The following is an 18,062-nucleotide window of genomic DNA, read 5'->3' on the forward strand; positions in this document are numbered from 1 at the left end:
TGTGGCTTTCAATTAAATTTTTCGTCTAATTTTTCTTAATAATGTGTACTCCGGACAAAATCATTAAAAAAATATAATGAAAGACTATTGTCCACAGAGATCGGTTTACAAAAATTATTATCAAAACTTATATTATTATTGTCAAAATCAATATTAATATTATTATGAGTCTTTATTTACAACTTTTTTATTTTGACGGTTTTTTTTAATCATTTTTCCAAGATTATTTAAGAATGGCAGAAAAATTAGAGAACCTCCGGAAACTCGTAATACATATATATATATATATATATATTTCACTTTTTAGATTACTGTGGCAGGATGCTGGTAAAAAAAAAAAAGATTACTGTGGCAGGATAGAGACGGAGCGAAAAAATCTCCTAAAAACAATCCAGTCCAAGTCCAAGGGGCAAGGGCCCTCTTTGGTATGCTCACTTGCACAATTTGGCCTTTCAAAGCCTATTTTGTCCTATTTCTCAGTGAGCGTTGACTATAGGGGCTATTGTTTTAATCAGGCCAAGTTTGACATCAGGCTTCCCTTTTTTTTTTTTTTTAAGGGGGTTTGCAAACTTGAAGGGTAAAATTTCAAGTCTGCCTTTTGCAATTTTCGAGTTTAAATAAGGGGGAATTACAAGAAAATATATTTAAATTTTAAATTTTCAAATCAGATTTATTTATTATATTTTAATAATAATTGATAATATTTAAAAAAACAAATAATAACATATTTTTATAGTTATTTTTTATTTAAAATTTTAAAATTTTAGGAGTATATTTTTTGAAAATTTTCCTTTAAATTAACTGGTCTGATGAGTTTAACCCATTTTCTTGGTTTTAATATGACAAAATGTAAAGGTACTTAAACATGTCTCATCCCTGTAACTTCGTCTTAACTTTAGTATGAAAATTTTTAAGATTGGACAAAAATAACTTGAGATGTGAAAAGAGGTGTCCGGATCCTATCTTGACCTAAAAAGTTATACAATTTTTAAAGTTTTATTAATTTATTTTACAATATTAATATACATTCTAATATTTTACTCCCCCCAGTTGAAAATATAAGCATCAAATTTTTAAAAGGATTTGATTTTGTTATAAGCATCATTTAATACATTTTTTCATTTTTATGTCTCTAATTAATTATATATTTCTTTCATATTTTCTCTCTGACACATTCTCTTTTATCTCTTATTTTTACTCATTCACTCTTCCATTCACCTTCTTCATGAATAAGTGTGTTTTAACTAATTTTAGTGTAAGTTAGTTATTTGATGCGAGTTCTGGTTCTTAATATAAGATTTTGTTTGATTTTTATTTTGATTCTAAATATAAAAATCCAATCCATCTTGTCTCTCATATTTATCTATTTTTTAGAAAAATAGTCTTTGTAATAATAATAGTTCTAACTAACACACTTGATTAGTAATACTCTTCTGGTCCTAAATATAAGACCCTTATTGGAGGAGTATTATTTTAAAAAAGATAACACATATTTATTATAAATAACTAATTTAATTAGTTTTTTTAATCAGTAATATTTATATTCTTTTTGACGTGTAAGAGGTAGTATTTATATTCAGAATATCATAAAATCAGGTAGTACTCAAAAAGCAATAAATCTCTAATTTTTGAAATCCGAAGCTCGCAAGGCACGCATAGGCATCCAAAGGGGGTGTTTGGATAAGGCAAAACCATGGTTTGGAGGATAGCTTTTGGAGAATAGATTTTGAAAGAATAGCTTTTCTGAAAAGTGATTCTGATAAAGTAAGAGTGTTTGGATAATTATTGTCAGAAGTGTTTTTTGATATGTAGAAATTACTAAAAAAGACATAAGTTTAAACGATAATTACATATAAGATATATTTCATAATATATGTTTATTTGAAGTAATAAATTTGTTAATAATATATATTTTGGCAACATAATAAATAAGACATAAATAATATAAATAATAAAAAATTAATGTGTATATATATTAATAATATAATTAAATATGTTTTTTAGGAAAATGATTTATTTTGCCAAAAAAAATATTATTATTTCTTAAAGATGAAATCCCATAATTTTTTTTTCACAAAATTAAATAACCACACAAAAAATTTCATATTAATTGTCTTAATAATAGAGGTTGCAACGAAATATATTTGTCCAAGTAGTTTTTTTTAACAACACATTACATTATCTGAAAAGAAAAAGGAAATAAGAAAGACATGGCTATTCTTGTATATAGTGAACAATTTAATCTCTTATGGAGTCACGAAGTCGAGCCATGTGAGATGAAGATTCTATTGATGAAGGTATATGTGAAGATCCAACTCCATCATCATTATTATTTTCTTCTGCATAAAAACCTTCTTGTTCAAACTGAATGAAACCAGGATCAGAAATGGATGTTGATCTAATGAAGTTATGTATGGCTATCGTTGCACAAACAATTTGAACCTGTGTTGGAAAGTCATAGCTCGACATGTTTCCTAAAATTGCAAACTTACTCTTCCAAACTCCAAAAGTTCTTTCAATAGTGCTCCGTAGACTTGAGTGCAAATAATTAAACGCCTCATTCTCATTTTCAAATGCAGATGACCTTCGAAAATCAGGGAGATGGTAGTGTTCACGTCTGTAGGGACCAAGGTATCCCATGGGTGTCGGATAGCCAGCATCCACCAAATAATATTTGCCTACATGAAATATATGATTGGTGTTAATAAACTTTGTTTTCTAATAGTTAAGCATAAATAAATTGTAGCAATTTAAAATATACCTTGAAGCGGATGGGGAAAGTTCATGGAAGGAGTTGTGAGGGTGTGGTCAAATATACGAGCATCATGCACACTACCTTCCCATCCAGCCAATACAAAAGTGAAGCACATGTCCCAATCGCAAACCGCCATTACATTTTGCGTCACTCTTTCTTTTCGGTTAATAAATTTTGTTTGTTCAATTGCATAAACAACGCACGAAATATGTGTTCCATCAATTGCTCAAATAGCATGTTTGAAAAAGGGCCAGTTGCATGCTAAAAATATATACAATAGTGCTGGTTACATAATTCCTAAAAATATATACAAATGATCACAGTCATCTTCTAAGCAACACAAAAAGTAGTCAAATAATATAATAAGCAACACAAATGAAGTCTCAATCCTTAGTTGCATGCTTCAAGAAGATCAGGAGTTTTTCCCTCTTGTTCTTTAGAGCCACATACATCTCCCTTGCAGCTGGCTTGTCCATGAGGAGTGTTGTGCACCGGCCAAACAGATCAGGATCATCAACAACTTCATCAACTTCATTAAGGTGCTCCATGACTCCCGCAATTGACGTCTCATAAGCACGTGCTTCTGAAATCTCCTCATGTTCACACTGAGAATCATTTTCATTTGCTTGAGCTATCCTGCTTAGTGCATCCGCTATTTTCATAGTGGTAGTGGGTTTTTTCTTCATGGATTCACCTTTTTTTCTAACCCTTAATGAGCTACTAGGTCGACTGCCACCTGTGCTTCTACCCCCACGATTGGTTTCCTGTCTCATCCCAGTGTTGCCTTCACTTCCTCCACTATTGTCATTGAATGTGACCGAATTAAACTCTCCGCTTATGCCAGTTTGTGCCCCTAAAAGTTCATCACTATCTCCAGACCCTTCTTCTATATCATCTTCAGGAACTCCTTCGCTTGGAAGTGTCATGGAAGAAGGTGCCCATGACTGTGGTCCAGTTGCAGCTACAGACCCAAAGAGTTGAGTCAATTCAGCCCGAAATTGAAGCCCTTTTTCTCTAAATTTCTCGTAGCCTGGAACTTCCTGTGCATTCAACACCAAAAATATAATACATTATACAAAAAACGTTAACATGTGAGAAAATGCAAGCTCAAAAAAAGTTAAACCATTACCACTATTTTCTTCTCCCACCAATCATCAGGGGCACTAACAGTATTCCTTTCAGCATCCCACCCCAAACCTGTCTCACGGAGTAGCCTACCCATAACTGCCACTCCTTTCGCAGGGTATCATATTTGTTCTTCAATTGGATTCTCGTATAGACTCTCCCAGTCTTTGCAGTGAAGCTGTCCACAAGACTTGTCCAAGCAAGCTTTGTCAAGTTAGTTCCTTTTCTTCCCCTTTTTTCAACTTCTTCAATGCATAGGTCAATAAAGACCTTTGTGGTTCTTATATCCCACGAAGCTTTGTTTTTTTTTTTACTCATTATGCTATAGACCAATTACAACATTTCAATCATCACAAGTTCAACCCAAAAAGCATACCATTCAGTCCTGGAGATATGATATAACAGGTATAGTATTTAACAAGTATAGCCACATGTTCTATGCCATTCATGTCAAGTTAATTGAAGTACAACATTCAGGTCAAAATAACATATCCTCTATCTCTAATAAACTACAAATAATGACTTTTTTTTCCAGCAAAATGAGGTGTCATTAATAATCAAAATCCCAAAATTAATGATGATTTTTTTTCCCACCATTCAGGGGAATTCTTTTCGATTAACTGACCAAAACGTGAGTACAACCACTAATTGAAATCCCTAACAGATGTCGGTAACCACTCGAATAAAAAGAAATACAAAGACGTTTTGGTTAACTGATCAAAACGTTGAGTACATGTTCTATACCAGATTTCGGTCAGTCCATGGAAGTAGCATGATGTTTTGGTTTCAACAGAGGAACCAAACTGAAATCAGATGAACGATGTCTCGATTTCAGCAGAGGAGGCAAACCGAGATCAAATTAACCCAGGGCAAGCATGAAGTTTCGGTTTCAACATAAATGAACCCACACCTGAAGCAAAACTTCAAGCAGCTATGCACCAAGCAAACAACCACTCAAGCCAGCAATGAAACGAAAATGGACTACGGTGAGAATTTTGAGAAAGAAACAAATGTATGAACCAAGAAAACATATAAAGACCACCAGACGATGCACTCCATGTTGGCAGAATAGGCATGAACCAACTGAAATAGAGACAAGCAGCAAATTGAAGCCAGGATTTCGACACAATGGAGAAGAAGAAAAGGAATGAGGAACAATTCATTTTTCCAAAGGAGACACCTTACCTGAGCACCGGATTTGCGCCAGGGAACCACCAACGACGACCTCACCAAGATGAAACCACCACCGACAAAATGCTTCACGGCAATGAAATGAACGGATCACAACCCAAGGGGCGATCTTCTTCTACAGAGCAGAGGATTCTCTCACCGGCACCTTCAAACCGCAACTCGACCACGACTTCACCGGCAGCACCGTGTTCTAACTCAGGAGGAGCAAAGGAGGAAGGCAACGTGTTCTGGCTGAATTTGTTTTCTGATGTGCGAAGGACCGGCGAGCGAAGGACTGAAGAGCGAAGTTTTCTTCAGAGCGAAGTGTCGAGAGTGAAGGACCGAAGCTCTGTTTTCTTCAGAGCGAAACCGAGAGTGAAGGAATAATAATTGACGCATGCTCTCTGTAATATTCCCTGGGCCCACCACCAACAATCAATAATTTGAAGCAAGAAGCAGCTCCGGATAGCTTTTTCCCAAACCAAGGTTTTGGGGATCAAAACCATGGTTTCAAATTAAAATGGGGTGTTTGGCTGATTTTTTTTCAAATCATGGTTTGGGGAGATAGCCAAACACCCCCTTAATCTGACTTCCGCACATGGATTTTGGTTAGAGAAACCAGAAAAGCTAACGAGCTTCAGTTACACAGGGATCTTGGTAGTAAGCGAAGTCCATAAGACGATGGTACGTCTTATTCGTTTGATTCTCCACGCATTGCTACGCCCTTTTTTACTGGATCCGTAATGAAAGCACTCCTAGATCTCTCGAAGTCATGGTTTCGCCCCAAGACAGTCACTAGCATCTTCTTCCATACTAAATCTACTTCTTACCGATCCGAAACCCATCTAATTTCTCTTATTCATGCCTCAAGAACTAGCCGGCAACTCCGAGAAATTCATGCTCAGATACTCATTTCCAACTTATTCTCAAGCAGTCGAGTTACAACCCAGTTCATATCTTCCTGTTCTCTCCTGAAATCCATTAATTATGCATTTGCGATCTTTGAGCAGTATCAGGATAAAAACTTGTTTGTTTGCAATGCTTTGATTCGTGGGCTTTGTGAAAATGACGAGTTCGAAGGTGCAATTTCATTTTTTGGTCTCATGATGAGGTTGAATGTTAGGCCCGACCGGCTAACGTTTCCATTCATCCTAAAGTCAGCCGCGGCTTTGGTCGCGGGCGATCTCTGCGATTGTCTTCATGGGGCGATTTTGAAATTTGGCGTGGAATTTGATAACTTTGTTAGAGTTTCCTTGGCGGATATGTACGTTAAAGTAGAGAAGTTGGGTTCTGTACTAAAACTGTTTGATGAAACGCCGCAGACTGTGAAGCGTGGAAGCATATTGTTGTGGAATGTTTCTATTAATGGATGTTGTAAAATGGGAGATTTGGACAAGGCTAGAGAACTTTTGAAGGTATGCCTGAAAAAAATGTTGGGTCTTGGAATACCTTAATAAATGGGTTTGCAAAAAATGGCGATATGAATGCCGCAAGAGAGCTATTTAATCAAATGAAGGAGAAGAATGTGGTCTCATGGACCACAATGGTAAAAGGTTTTTCTCAAAATGGAGACCATAGAGAGGCATTGTCATTTTTCTCTAAAATGCTTGAAGAAGGCGTGAAACCGAATGATCTTACTATTGTTTCTGCTCTATCAGCTTCTGCAAAAATTGGTGCACTAGAGGCTGGAATTCGAATTCACAATTATATCTCAAATTGTGGTTTCTTCATCACTAAAGCAATTGGAAATGCTCTAGTGGATATGTATGCCAAATGTGGGAACATTGAGGCCGCAAGTGAAGTGTTTTCTAACATGAAACAAAAAGACCTTCTTGGTTGGAGTACTATGCTATGGGGATGGGCAATCCATGGTCACCATGGGCAAGTTCTGCGGTGCTTTGAATTGATGAAGTCTAAAGGTGCAAACACAAATTTCCAATTCTTATTCCATTAACCAGCATCTCAGTTCTTTTTTTTTTTTTTTTGTTATTTTAAATTATTATTTGCCTGAATATTGCCACCTATGCAGGCGTGAAACCTGACTGTGTTGTCTTCCTCGCCATCTTAACTGCATGCTCACACACAGGGCAAGTAGATGAAGGGTTACGCTTCTTTGACAGGATGAGATATGAGTATGCCATTGAGCCAACAATGAAACATTATGCATTAGTCATAGATCTTTTAGGTAGAGCAGGTAGACTAGATGAAGCATTTGAGTTCATCCAGAGCATGCCAATGGCTCCTGATTTCGTCATATGGGGAACGCTATTTTGTGCTTGTAAGGCTAACAAAAATATCAAAATGGCAGAATTAATATCAAACAAACTCTTGCAGCTTGAACCAAAGCACCCTGGAAGCTATGTCTTTTTATCAAACGTTTATGCCACAGTGGGGCGATGGGATGATGTAGAGAGAGTAAGAGTTTTGATGCAAAGCAGTGGAGCAGGAAAGGATCCTGGATGGAGTTATATTGAAGTAGATGGCCAAGTTCACAGTTTTGTTGCCGGAGATCAAGATCATAAGCATGCTAAAGAGATATATGGGAAATTAGAGGAAATAATGGCAGGAGCTAGGAAAGAAGGTTATGTGCCTGAAACTGATTGGGTACTTCATAATATTGAGGAGGAAGAGAAGGAAGAATCATTAGGAAGGCATAGTGAGAAATTGGCTCTTGCTTTTGGTCTCATCAGTACTGCTCCAAGGGCGACCATTAGGATTGTGAAGAACTTGAGAATATGTGGCGATTGCCATTTTATAATGAAATATGCTAGCAAAATGAGCCAGAGGGAAATTATACTGAGAGACCTAAAGAGATTTCATCATTTTAGGGATGGTACTTGCTCATGTGGAGATTTCTGGTGACATTTGAAGCATATTGCATATTGAAAATAACATCTTATTACATGTGTTAAACTGATTAGCGTCTCTTTATTTGCCTCAAATGAAGAATTGGGCACATTATTTATCGGATTTGAATATCAACTTATTTATGATGCTTTGTTGATGTCTTTTGAACTTGCAAAAATCTATCTGAAAGTGACAGATTTTCTTGTGGTGAGATAAAAAAATCAGTTAAAAAAAAAAAAATAGAACGCACCTATGCGCAACTTATCACATTATTACTAACCATGATATATGAATCAAAAGATTACCACAGTTTAAATTTAAGATTGTAGAATACAGTCGTCTTATTGCGCCTCTGCATCATTTTTCTTTTATATTTAAATCTGAGCATATAGGTTGCATGGATATAGACCACGCGAAACAAATCGAAGACCCTCTTGAAGATGTGACCTGAAAAAGAGCTTCACATAAATCATTTCAGAAATCATCAGTACTCAAAGCTAACGCTACATAAAGCACTTTACTGAGAAACAATGGTTGGACTTGAAATACCCTGCAAGCACAGAACGTATATGTTTCCAAAAAATCTGCGTGTCTCGTCACCTGCATGAGATCTCGAGCAACAAAAAGTGGCGAACTTTGGGTGCTGAGATATGTAAGAACTAGATTTTCAACCAATTTCAACGGCCTGCTCATTAAGATATCTGTAATGAAAGTGATCTCACGTGAAATGTGAGGAGGACATAGTCATGATTTTCACATCAAAGTGAATTTTGCTTAGTTTGTTCAAGATAAGGTGCTTAAATACCTAGGAAGTATTCATGAAGGAGCAGCTAGCACCTGAAATTTTTTTTTTCCTTTTATACCCTGAAAGTCTTTTTGGTAGCATTTTTCCCATGAACCATTATTTGCTGTTAAGTTTGATCATTCACATAATTTAACGGTCAAATTTAATGGCAGATAATAATTAGGAAACTTTCAGAATATATAAGAGCCAAAAAAATTTTAGATGCTGGGTGTTCGTTCATGGAGGGGTATTTAAACACCTTATCTCTTTTATATTGTTTTAATGGCCTCCACAAGAAAATTCTTGTCAATTTTATTTTTAGCATATCCATGAACCGTGCTATACATACTTTAGATCTCTGTTTGACTGATGGTAGCAGATTGATACTGGTAAAGGCAGTGTAATGTGTAGAAAATCTGCCAAAAATCGTTACTAGAGATCGCCTTAAGGAGTTGTTTGAGGATCATGGAAAAATCACTGAAGTGGTACTCTGATAGGAGCCTCAGCAACTGTTACTGGACATGATAAATACTGAGTGCAAACGAGGCAAAATAAGGAAAATACTGAGATTTTGATATTAATATGAGAAGCATAATCAATGTTATAGCAGAGAAGTCACTGATTCTGATCAATTCCCTATTACATACTGAAATCACAAAGAACAGAACACAACTAAAGTCAAAAGCAAGGTGCTCACTGGGATCCGTGAGACCATTCCCCTCCTAATCTCTATCCCTCTCTAAAAAGAAACATCGTACCCTCCAAAAGACAACGAATTCCATAATATAAGCAACAACGAAGAGTGACGAAAGTTACCCTGTCACATGTACAAAGTCTACAGCCACCCTACCCTTTATTCCCCTGACTTTGGCGTCCCTTTGACTTACTGTTTATAGGTCTGACTAAACCCAGCAGCTATATCATATCATACTCCTTCCTGCTAAAGCTGGACATGAAAAGAGCAGATTTGGTTTTGTTCACTTTGCTGAGAAGTCATCTGGCAAGATACTGAAAACATGAAATTGACGGTACATAATATTTCCAATGTCCACTCCCTAGTTTTCTCAAACAGCAGTGTGGATAAGCATGGCCAAGTTTTGGGGTGGTGACTTTTAAAATAACAAGCATATCAGAGTATCAGGACAGAGAGCCACTTGAATTTAAAAACCCTATCACACTTGTGAGGCTCCTCAGGACTCATAATAGACACCAGTTTCATAGAACACAAGTGTATTTTCAACTTATTCACCTCAACATGGGAATGGTATGATTGGGGCTGCCTATGGTGCTTTGGGTTCAGGATATGGTGCGGCAGGCTTTACACAAGATGCTCTTTTTTAAGGCGAAGATGTTCAGCTCAGCTCTCTTCATTTATGGCAGCTTGTTTAATTAGCTTTGTTTCTTCTTCTGCAAATTGGTTATGGTTGAGATTCCTGGGACTTCAAGAAGCTACGAACTTGAAGCTTCCCTACTCATTTCCTCCCCCTACTGCAAAACTCAGCTTAGTGCAGGCTCATCAAAATCTAGCCATGGTCCGTAACAATTCTGTACATATATATATTTTTCTCCGGCCAATTATAACTTCTCTATGGGGGATATAATAAGTGGGTGAGTTGTGCCAAAAAAAAAAGAAGAGAATAATTTGGGCGATGATCTAACGCTACTATTGATGGGTTGATGGTGCCTTTTGATGATTAACCCAAAATTAAGTTTTTCTTTGTCAACATTAAAGTTACTGCATTTTTTATTTATTTTATGTTCCTAAATTAAATTTAGAAAAAAATATAATTTTTATTAAGTAAATTTTTTATTCATTTTTTGAATTTTGACTTTAAGTAACTCAGTTCTGGTTTATCTAATTAAGAAATTAACATGATTGAGTGGTTATGAATATTCTAAGTTAAAAAAATAATTAAATAAAGTTGTTCTAAATCAAAATTATCGAAAGGTACACGGATGCACCACATCATGTAAGTCTTGTTGTTTTAAGTATTACAGTTTTTGTCTGTTTTAGGGCAGAAAATGGCGAGATTTAACATTTCATACAATTATTATCATACACACAATTTTATAAAATATTAAATCACAAGCAACTAGTTATCTTTAAGAGTTTATGTATTTTGGGGAGAAAAAGTAATTGAGCATAAGAATAGAAAACTTGCTTCTTCTTCTTTTTTTTTTTTTTGCCTCTGTTTTCTATTTTCTATTTTCTGGCCATGGATTCATAGGACCATGTATTTAAAGAAATTGAAAAGGAATGTGATTATATTCGTGATTTATTGTCTACAATTAGTTTTTATTTCTTTTTTAGTATATAATACATAGTACTCCCTCGGGTTCAAAATATAAACTAAACTTTATCCATTATGTTTATCAAGAAACTAATTAAAATCAATTTAAAACAATAAATGTGTAAGGTATATATTTGTTTTTCTTAATATACCTTATTAATGAAGAGAATAAGTAAAAGATGTAATAAATAAATTAAAGAGAAAATAGAATATATGAGAATAAAATTAAAAAAACTCATTAAGTATTTGAACAAAATTTAGCTTATATTTTAAAGTGAGGGGGTAATTTGTAATCACAAAATTACTGATTCATGTCCACCGAGCTTCAGATTGGGGAAAATTTTGATGATTAAAATAAAAAGAATAATAATAAAGTGCAATTTAATTGCATGTGGCTCTGTGGGATGCCGTGAAGGTACGCGCCATAGCTTCAAGGAAGACAGGTTCCTCGATGATGGTAATAAAGCAGAGTCCACTAGAATTAGATATTTGGAAATAGAAACCGCAAAAATTGATGCCGGGGGAAACAGAGTAACAGAATAACAGAAGATCTTGGCTCCAAAGAGAGGGGCTGTCCTCCTGTTTTATCAATTCGTCTTTTGCCAAACCTCCTTTGGATTCTCCTCCTAAATTCATTCTTTACACTCTCAATCTTTATTTCACACTCCACAATGCACTCTTCGCTTTCTCTCAAGCCTGCGTTTCAGGTTTCCCCTTCCCTCTCTTCCAGAACCCCAAACTGGATTCCGCCGCCAGCGCAAGTGAATTCGTGCGCAAGACACTCTTTTCCCGCTTTCTCTGTTCGATCCCAGGTCAAAATTTCTTCATGCCTGATTTGTATTCATGTTTTTTATTTTTATTTTTCGTTCTCCTGGTTCGTTTGTATTAGACTATGACTACGGAGGTTAGTTGGGTTTGTATGAGTTCGATGAAAATCGAGGGAGAAATTGGATTTGTGACCTCCAGTTAATTGATTGCATTGCTATCTACATTGTGGTTTGATTATTACTTGTTCTAATTTTCTTTTATCTCGTTTTGCATAAAGTTGCACACTTTCTTCCACACATTTATTGATTCCCTTAATGTTCATATCTCATTGGCAGTAGAGTATATGATGAATTAATACTTTTGTTTTATCCATATTTGACTTCATTTTTCAGTGTAAAGATGCAATGGTTATATAATGCGGAAACCTGGTGCCTACTCTATACTCATTTAAGCTCATGTCATTTTCTGGTTTGTTTTCATAGATGGGCTCAACCGATACTTCGCCTGCAATAGATACATCTAGTGAATCTTTGACAGATTCCCTAGAAGTTAAGGAGTTGGAAGTGGGCATGCTCCAGAATGAAGTTGCTGCCAGCCATGGTATAAGGATAAGGAGAAGACCGCCAACTGGGCCCCCTTTGCATTATGTAGGTCCCTTTGAATTCCGGTTGCAGAATGAGGGAAATACTCCTCGTAATATTTTGGAAGAGATTATATGGTACAAGGATACAGAAGTCGCACAGGTATGACGACTGATTGATTTCTCATTTTAATTTACTTAAATAAATATACTTTTTACGCAAATAAACTGTAAATTGTTTGATTTTCAGATGAAAGAGAAAATGCCTCTCATTGTACTGAAGAAAGCTCTTGAAAATGCTCCTGCTACCAGGGATTTCATTGGTTCCTTGAGGGAGGCCAATGAGCGAACAGGACTTCCGGGACTGATAGCTGAAGTGAAGAAAGCTTCGCCGAGTAGAGGTGTCCTGAGAGAGGACTTCGATCCAGTAAGTGTGCCTTCCCTTTTAACTCTGTTCTGTTTTTATCTGTTTGTGATTTCTCAACATTTTTAAAAGATGCGTGTAGTTGTTATTGGTGCCAGTGCGAATTCTTATATCAACTGGCTGTCACCATTGCTAGTTTGCTTGTTATCTTCTCTTCCCTCCAGGATTGCAACTTGTTGGATGGTAAATAATATCTATTTATAGGCAACAATGCTTCCAACTACCTCTCATATCTATACTGTTAGATTATTGTTATTAGGACAAGAGAGATTAGAGGGAATAGAAGAGAGCGAAAATAGAGAGAAATAGAAGAGAGACAGAGAGAAAGAGAGGATTCAAAGGAGAAGAGGGAAAGATAGAGAACAAAAACGGAGAATAGGAACTGGCACTAATCCATGTCATATCAAAGCCTGCTTTAAAAATCGGTACTTAATATCTATTTATTGGCGACAATGCTTATAACTGCCTCTCATATCTGTAACTACTCATTCTGTTACTTCTGTTATTTATTTATTACAATATCATATCACACCTAATCTTAGTTTGTTGCTTCTGGAAGATTTCTTGTTTTCTCATTGAACGGATCATCTTCATTACCTTCTAAACACCCTATGCAATGAGCAATAATCACCACAGTCCTCTAGTTTATTTGTTATTTTCTCTTCACAGTATATGGCACTATTCTAGAGGTTCTTTGTGATAGGTTGAAATAGCTCGAGCTTATGAAAAAGGTGGAGCAGCATGTTTAAGTGTTTTGACAGATGAAAAGTATTTCAAGGTATGCTATCTATCTTGTATTTTTTGTGAACCTGCAGCTCAGTGTTAGCTATCTTTAACATGCCTTTCATCCTATCAAAACAGGGGAGCTTTGAAAATCTTGACTTGATAAGGAAGGCTGGAGTAAAGGTTTCCTTGCTGAGTTGTTTTGCTCTTTCATATTGGTTTTATTGTATTACGTAAAGAATGGTGTATGTCTTGTGTCTTAATTGCCTAAAAATATGCAGTGCCCTTTGTTGTGCAAAGAATTTATAGTAGATGCATGGCAACTTTATTATGCTCGAATTAAAGGCGCAGATGCAGTTCTTCTTATTGCTGCTGTTTTACCGGATCTTGACATTGGTTACATGATTAAGATATGCAAGATACTTGGACTGACTGCTCTTGTGGAGGTAGAGTTGATGGTTCTTCGTTTGTTTTGTTGCTTATGTTGCGCTTAATTCTAGTTTCTACAGTTAAGCAAATGTGTAGTAAAACTCCATCATTTTGGTGCTCAAATCTGAAACCTTTTACTTACCACCTTACATTGGCAAATAAAGCCGAACCTATTTTGGGACCAGCTCTATGCTATTTGAGACTATGAGCTTTCCGCTTTCCTAGTGTATTTTCCCCTCCATTTAGACTGCAAAGAAATTACATGCATATTACAATGATGTAAATAACTTCAATTCAATTTGCCTAATCCTTGAATGTGCATGGTATGGCTTCTAGTTTTGTTACTGCCAACTCAGAATTTTGGGATCTGTTGTATTTTACGTTCATTCTTCATTTTTTTATTTGGTGATAACCAGCAGAAAATATCCATATATTTTGAATCTTTGTGCTGTTTGCCCTTAGGTGCATGATGAGAATGAATTTGATCGTGTTCTTGGAATAGAGGGGATTCAACTTATTGGGATCAACAACCGTAATCTTGGTATGCCTTCTTTCTTTCTGTTAAGAAAACAGTTCTGCTCTTTCTGTTGTTTCTTTATCTAAAGATAAAGATTTCTGTTATTTTTTTAGGATGATTGTCCCTTACTCATATGTAAAGATCAAAATATCCGTTATCATTTTCTGGAGTAGAGAATTGGATGTTGCTTTAGTAATAAGCCTTCTGCCCATGAAATCTCTTATTCCCTTATGAATTTTGACTTGGTATGATATCAGAAACTTAACTAACGAGTCTGATTTTCTGAGAAGTTGTCTGTTATTTGTTGAAATCTGTGATCATTGTGCAAGACCTCATTGTTGAATTGTCTTAAATGTACTAACCCATGAGTACCTGTGTCGGTAGTCCCATTTAGATTATTATATGATATATAAGTTTTGTGGTGTTAAAAAAAATATGTTTTCTTGCTCAAACTTCGATACTCATTTGACTAAAACATAAACAATCTTCTACTTCATCTTTGAATATTCTCATTCTCATCTTATTTGAATGAGAGACTGACTTATCGTAGCTTTGTTATTTTGGTTTGCAGGAACATTTGAGGTGGACATCAGTAACACAAAGAAGCTTCTTGAAGGAGAGCGAGGCAGAATAATCCGTGAGAAAGACTTAATTGTATGTCCTCTATATCTTTACTAAGACTTCCTTGAAAGATCTCTGTTTTTGGTAGTGATTATGCTGCTAATGATGATCTTGTTCCATGAATTGTTTGTTAAGGTTGTTGGGGATCTGGCCTGTTTACTCCGATGACATTGCCTATGTACAAGAAGCTGGTGTCAAAGCTGTAAGTATTTGGATATTATAATCAAACCTGATCTACAAATCAGTGAACAGTGCATGCAGCCAATATATGACTATAATATAATATCAAATCAAACTACGATTTTTTTTATTTTATTATTATTATTATTATTATTATTTATATGTATATATATAACTTTTTGTTTGCAGGTTTGGTTGGAGAGTCTATTGTAAAACAAAGCGATCCTGGGAAAGGAATCAGCAATCTTTTCGGCAAAGATATATCTCTTCAAGTCTGAAGCCAGCAATCTTCCTAGCTTTGAGGTTCCAAACTTTTCTGTACCAAAAATAAGTTAAGCTTACAAAAAATAAAATGTTAGTGAAAATGCTATGTATGACATGTTACTTTGTTATGTCCAAGTCCTTATGACATTAACCCCAAGTTTGCAACAATTCTTCTGATTCTTAACTCATCTTCTAGTGACTAGTTTGGACTGGGGAGATAATTTGAAATTTTTTATTATACCTTTAAAATTTAATTACTAATTTAACATTCAGTGTCTTTTCTTTTAGTGGGAATCTCTTAAGATCAATAGGGATATTTTGAGGGGGAAAAAATAAATTTAAAAAAACCCATGAATTAAAATCTCATATTTAAGTTCAAATCTATACCCAAGTAGCTTTATATGAAAGTAAGTTGGAAGTGTGTGAAGTAAGGTCTTTTGTGATATATTGAATCTTTGTTAATTTCAATATGATTGCAATCATGCATGGAGGACAAATCTTTTAAATATTAATTGACGTATTAAAATATTAAGATAAAAAACAGGATTATGTATATGCTAGCCTTAATTTCTGCAAGAATAACTTGTAGATCTGGACTTTGAAATGGGGCGACTGAGAATCATATTCCTCGGACTAGAATATGCAAACATTATTTTATTGTCAACTGCAACAAGCCTCATTTCATGAGATGTCACGCCTACTGTTTCTCTGATACTGGCTATGGTCCTGGTAGTTTTGAATGATGATCGAGTTATGTATAACTAAAAAAACAGCAAAAATTAATTAAATGTAATAAATAGCTAACAAATATACTTTTTTATTTAAATATGCATTTATTCAGAAAATGGGCTATACTGTCTATCTCTTGTCCAATTTTGAAGTTTATAAATAAGACTGGAAACAATACAATTATTATGAATCTTATTTTTTTTATTGTATGACCACATATCTATTTTAGTATCTTCCTCTCTACTATTTTAATTTTATATAGTCTTGTTGTCTTTTTAAAACTCACATTCATTATCATATAATAAAATACTAGTCTTATACTACCTCTGATCCTTAATAAAAAACCCTATTTAACTTTTATTTTGGTCTTAAATATAAGACACCAATCCACTTTGTCTCTTATATTTACTCAATTTTTTGAAAGATAGTCCTAATAATTATAGCTCTAATCAATATATACTTGATTAAGCAAGGATATTTTAGGAAAGACAACATCTATTAGGACAAATAACTAACTCAACTTACTTTTTGATCTCCTCAAATTACTCAACCGGTTCTTATAATTAGAACTGAAAGTGTAGTACTAGATTTTTTTTTCAAGTACAGGCTAAAATTTAAAATATTCCTTCTTCATCAAGTAATTATCAGGAATTCAGGACATTGTTACTACTATATATTATTATTATAAGGGTTAATATCATTTTTAATTCTTCAAGCGGGGGCTAAAATTTAAAATATTCGTTCTTCATTTTAGTTGGCATAAAGATTTTTGGTCTCTCAAAAAATTACTGATTTCAAATTTGAAAGCCTAAATCAAAACAAGATTAAATTTCAGAAATTAAAATAACATTAACCTTTATCATAAATTAGGAAGGATGACTCCACGGCCCCCAACAGTCCAATCCGAGGCTAGGCTGTCTACGTTAGGCGACAAAAAGACGTGTGCAAAGATCATGCGCAAACGGTCACAAAGTAGACCTAGCAATGATCCATCATTATATAAAATGAATGCTTTTAGACTCCCACAAATAATTAATAAAATTATATATAAAAAGATATCAACTTGCGTTTCCAAGTTATTATTATAGTAAGTAATGAATTATTATATATATATTTTCACCATCATGAATTATTATTATATTATATACATGTTCATATTTAGTTCTCCTTATACTATCTGTAGTGTTATCTTCTATCCTAATCCATTGGCTTTTTGTGGGGGAATTCCTTGGAAAAAAACAGAATCTGAATAAAAACAAATATATGTATATTTTTATTGAATATATAATGATATAATGGATCACGCCCAGCTTTTCTATTCTCCTCTTTCTGATCATCCATGCATGTTCTCTTCTTTTCTTAATAGTAGCTGTCCCCATTAAGTTTAAGTGCTCCACTTAAAAAAATAAAATTATTTTTAATAGTATTATAGAAATTTTATTGAGAGTGATTTTTAGTTAGTTTTTTGGGTTATATTCTTAACAAATAATTTACTATTCTTCTTAGTCCTATTTATATAAGGCACTTCCAATATTTTTTCACACCACAAACCAGAAGAAAACTTTAAACTATATTAATTCTTCATTAAAATATAGCAATTTTTTGAACTTTACCCCCTATTTTATATATAATTCTTTCAAAAAAAAATAATATCTATAACTATATAAAATAAAGGAGATTAGGTACATTCATGGTAAAAATTTAATGAAGTGACTTATAAATAGAAAAAAAACCTCTCTCTCTACCTTTAAATAGGATCAGGAAGTATTGTTTAATAATTTGCAGTCTTTATAATATGTGCGTATATCTTACATATTTTTATCCACATTTTTTTGCAACTACATATATCTTTTAA

The 18,062-nt window shown here is 34.4% G+C and overlaps 3 protein-coding genes across 3 annotated transcripts; 2 read left to right on the plus strand and 1 right to left on the minus strand.

Moving 5' to 3' along the window:
- Positions 1-3,138: 3,138 nt before the first annotated feature.
- On the minus strand, positions 3,139-3,977 carry LOC114737036 (uncharacterized). The gene is made up of 2 exons (XM_028924933.1): positions 3,885-3,977; positions 3,139-3,795 (listed from the first exon to the last, which is right to left on the minus strand). The coding sequence occupies exons 1-2, from the start codon at positions 3,975-3,977 to the stop codon at positions 3,139-3,141; spliced, it is 750 nt and encodes a 249-aa protein (XP_028780766.1).
- A 1,695-nt stretch (positions 3,978-5,672) lies between these two features.
- On the plus strand, positions 5,673-8,054 carry LOC114737002 (pentatricopeptide repeat-containing protein At1g04840-like). The gene is given in 3 exon segments (XM_028924881.1): positions 5,673-6,448; positions 6,451-6,969; positions 7,080-8,054. Coding segments are annotated over 3 exon segments (2,007 nt in total). The 5' UTR covers positions 5,673-5,793; the 3' UTR covers positions 7,913-8,054.
- Positions 8,055-11,466: 3,412 nt separating this feature from the next.
- LOC114737038 (indole-3-glycerol phosphate synthase, chloroplastic-like) lies at positions 11,467-15,202 on the plus strand. The gene is made up of 9 exons (XM_028924934.1): positions 11,467-11,784; positions 12,223-12,483; positions 12,571-12,747; positions 13,448-13,522; positions 13,606-13,650; positions 13,749-13,913; positions 14,359-14,437; positions 14,985-15,067; positions 15,170-15,202. The coding sequence occupies exons 1-9, from the start codon at positions 11,644-11,646 to the stop codon at positions 15,200-15,202; spliced, it is 1,059 nt and encodes a 352-aa protein (XP_028780767.1). The 5' UTR covers positions 11,467-11,643.
- Positions 15,203-18,062: the final 2,860 nt, after the last annotated feature.

Source organism: Neltuma alba, unplaced genomic scaffold, assembly GCF_004799145.2.
Source record: "Neltuma alba isolate B1F8T4 unplaced genomic scaffold, ASM479914v2 tig00013398_pilon, whole genome shotgun sequence".
Taxonomy (NCBI): domain Eukaryota; kingdom Viridiplantae; phylum Streptophyta; class Magnoliopsida; order Fabales; family Fabaceae; genus Neltuma; species Neltuma alba.

What these genes read in the sequence shown, in the direction of transcription:
- LOC114737038 (XM_028924934.1), top strand. Translation starts at nt 11,644, where the DNA reads ATGCACTCTTCGCTTTCTCTCAAGCCTGCGTTTCAGGTTTCCCCTTCC. An exon ending in GACTGACTGCTCTTGTGGAG is followed by an intron (nt 13,914 to 14,358) that starts GTAGAGTTGATG and finishes GTTTGCCCTTAG; the next exon opens with GTGCATGATGAGAATGAATT. An exon ending in TCCGTGAGAAAGACTTAATT is followed by an intron (nt 15,068 to 15,169) that starts GTATGTCCTCTA and finishes TTGTTTGTTAAG; the next exon opens with GTTGTTGGGGATCTGGCCTG.
- LOC114737036 (XM_028924933.1), bottom strand. Translation starts at nt 3,977, where the DNA reads ATGGGTAGGCTACTCCGTGAGACAGGTTTGGGGTGGGATGCTGAAAGG. An exon ending in GGTGGGAGAAGAAAATAGTG is followed by an intron (nt 3,796 to 3,884) that starts GTAATGGTTTAA and finishes TTGAATGCACAG; the next exon opens with GAAGTTCCAGGCTACGAGAA.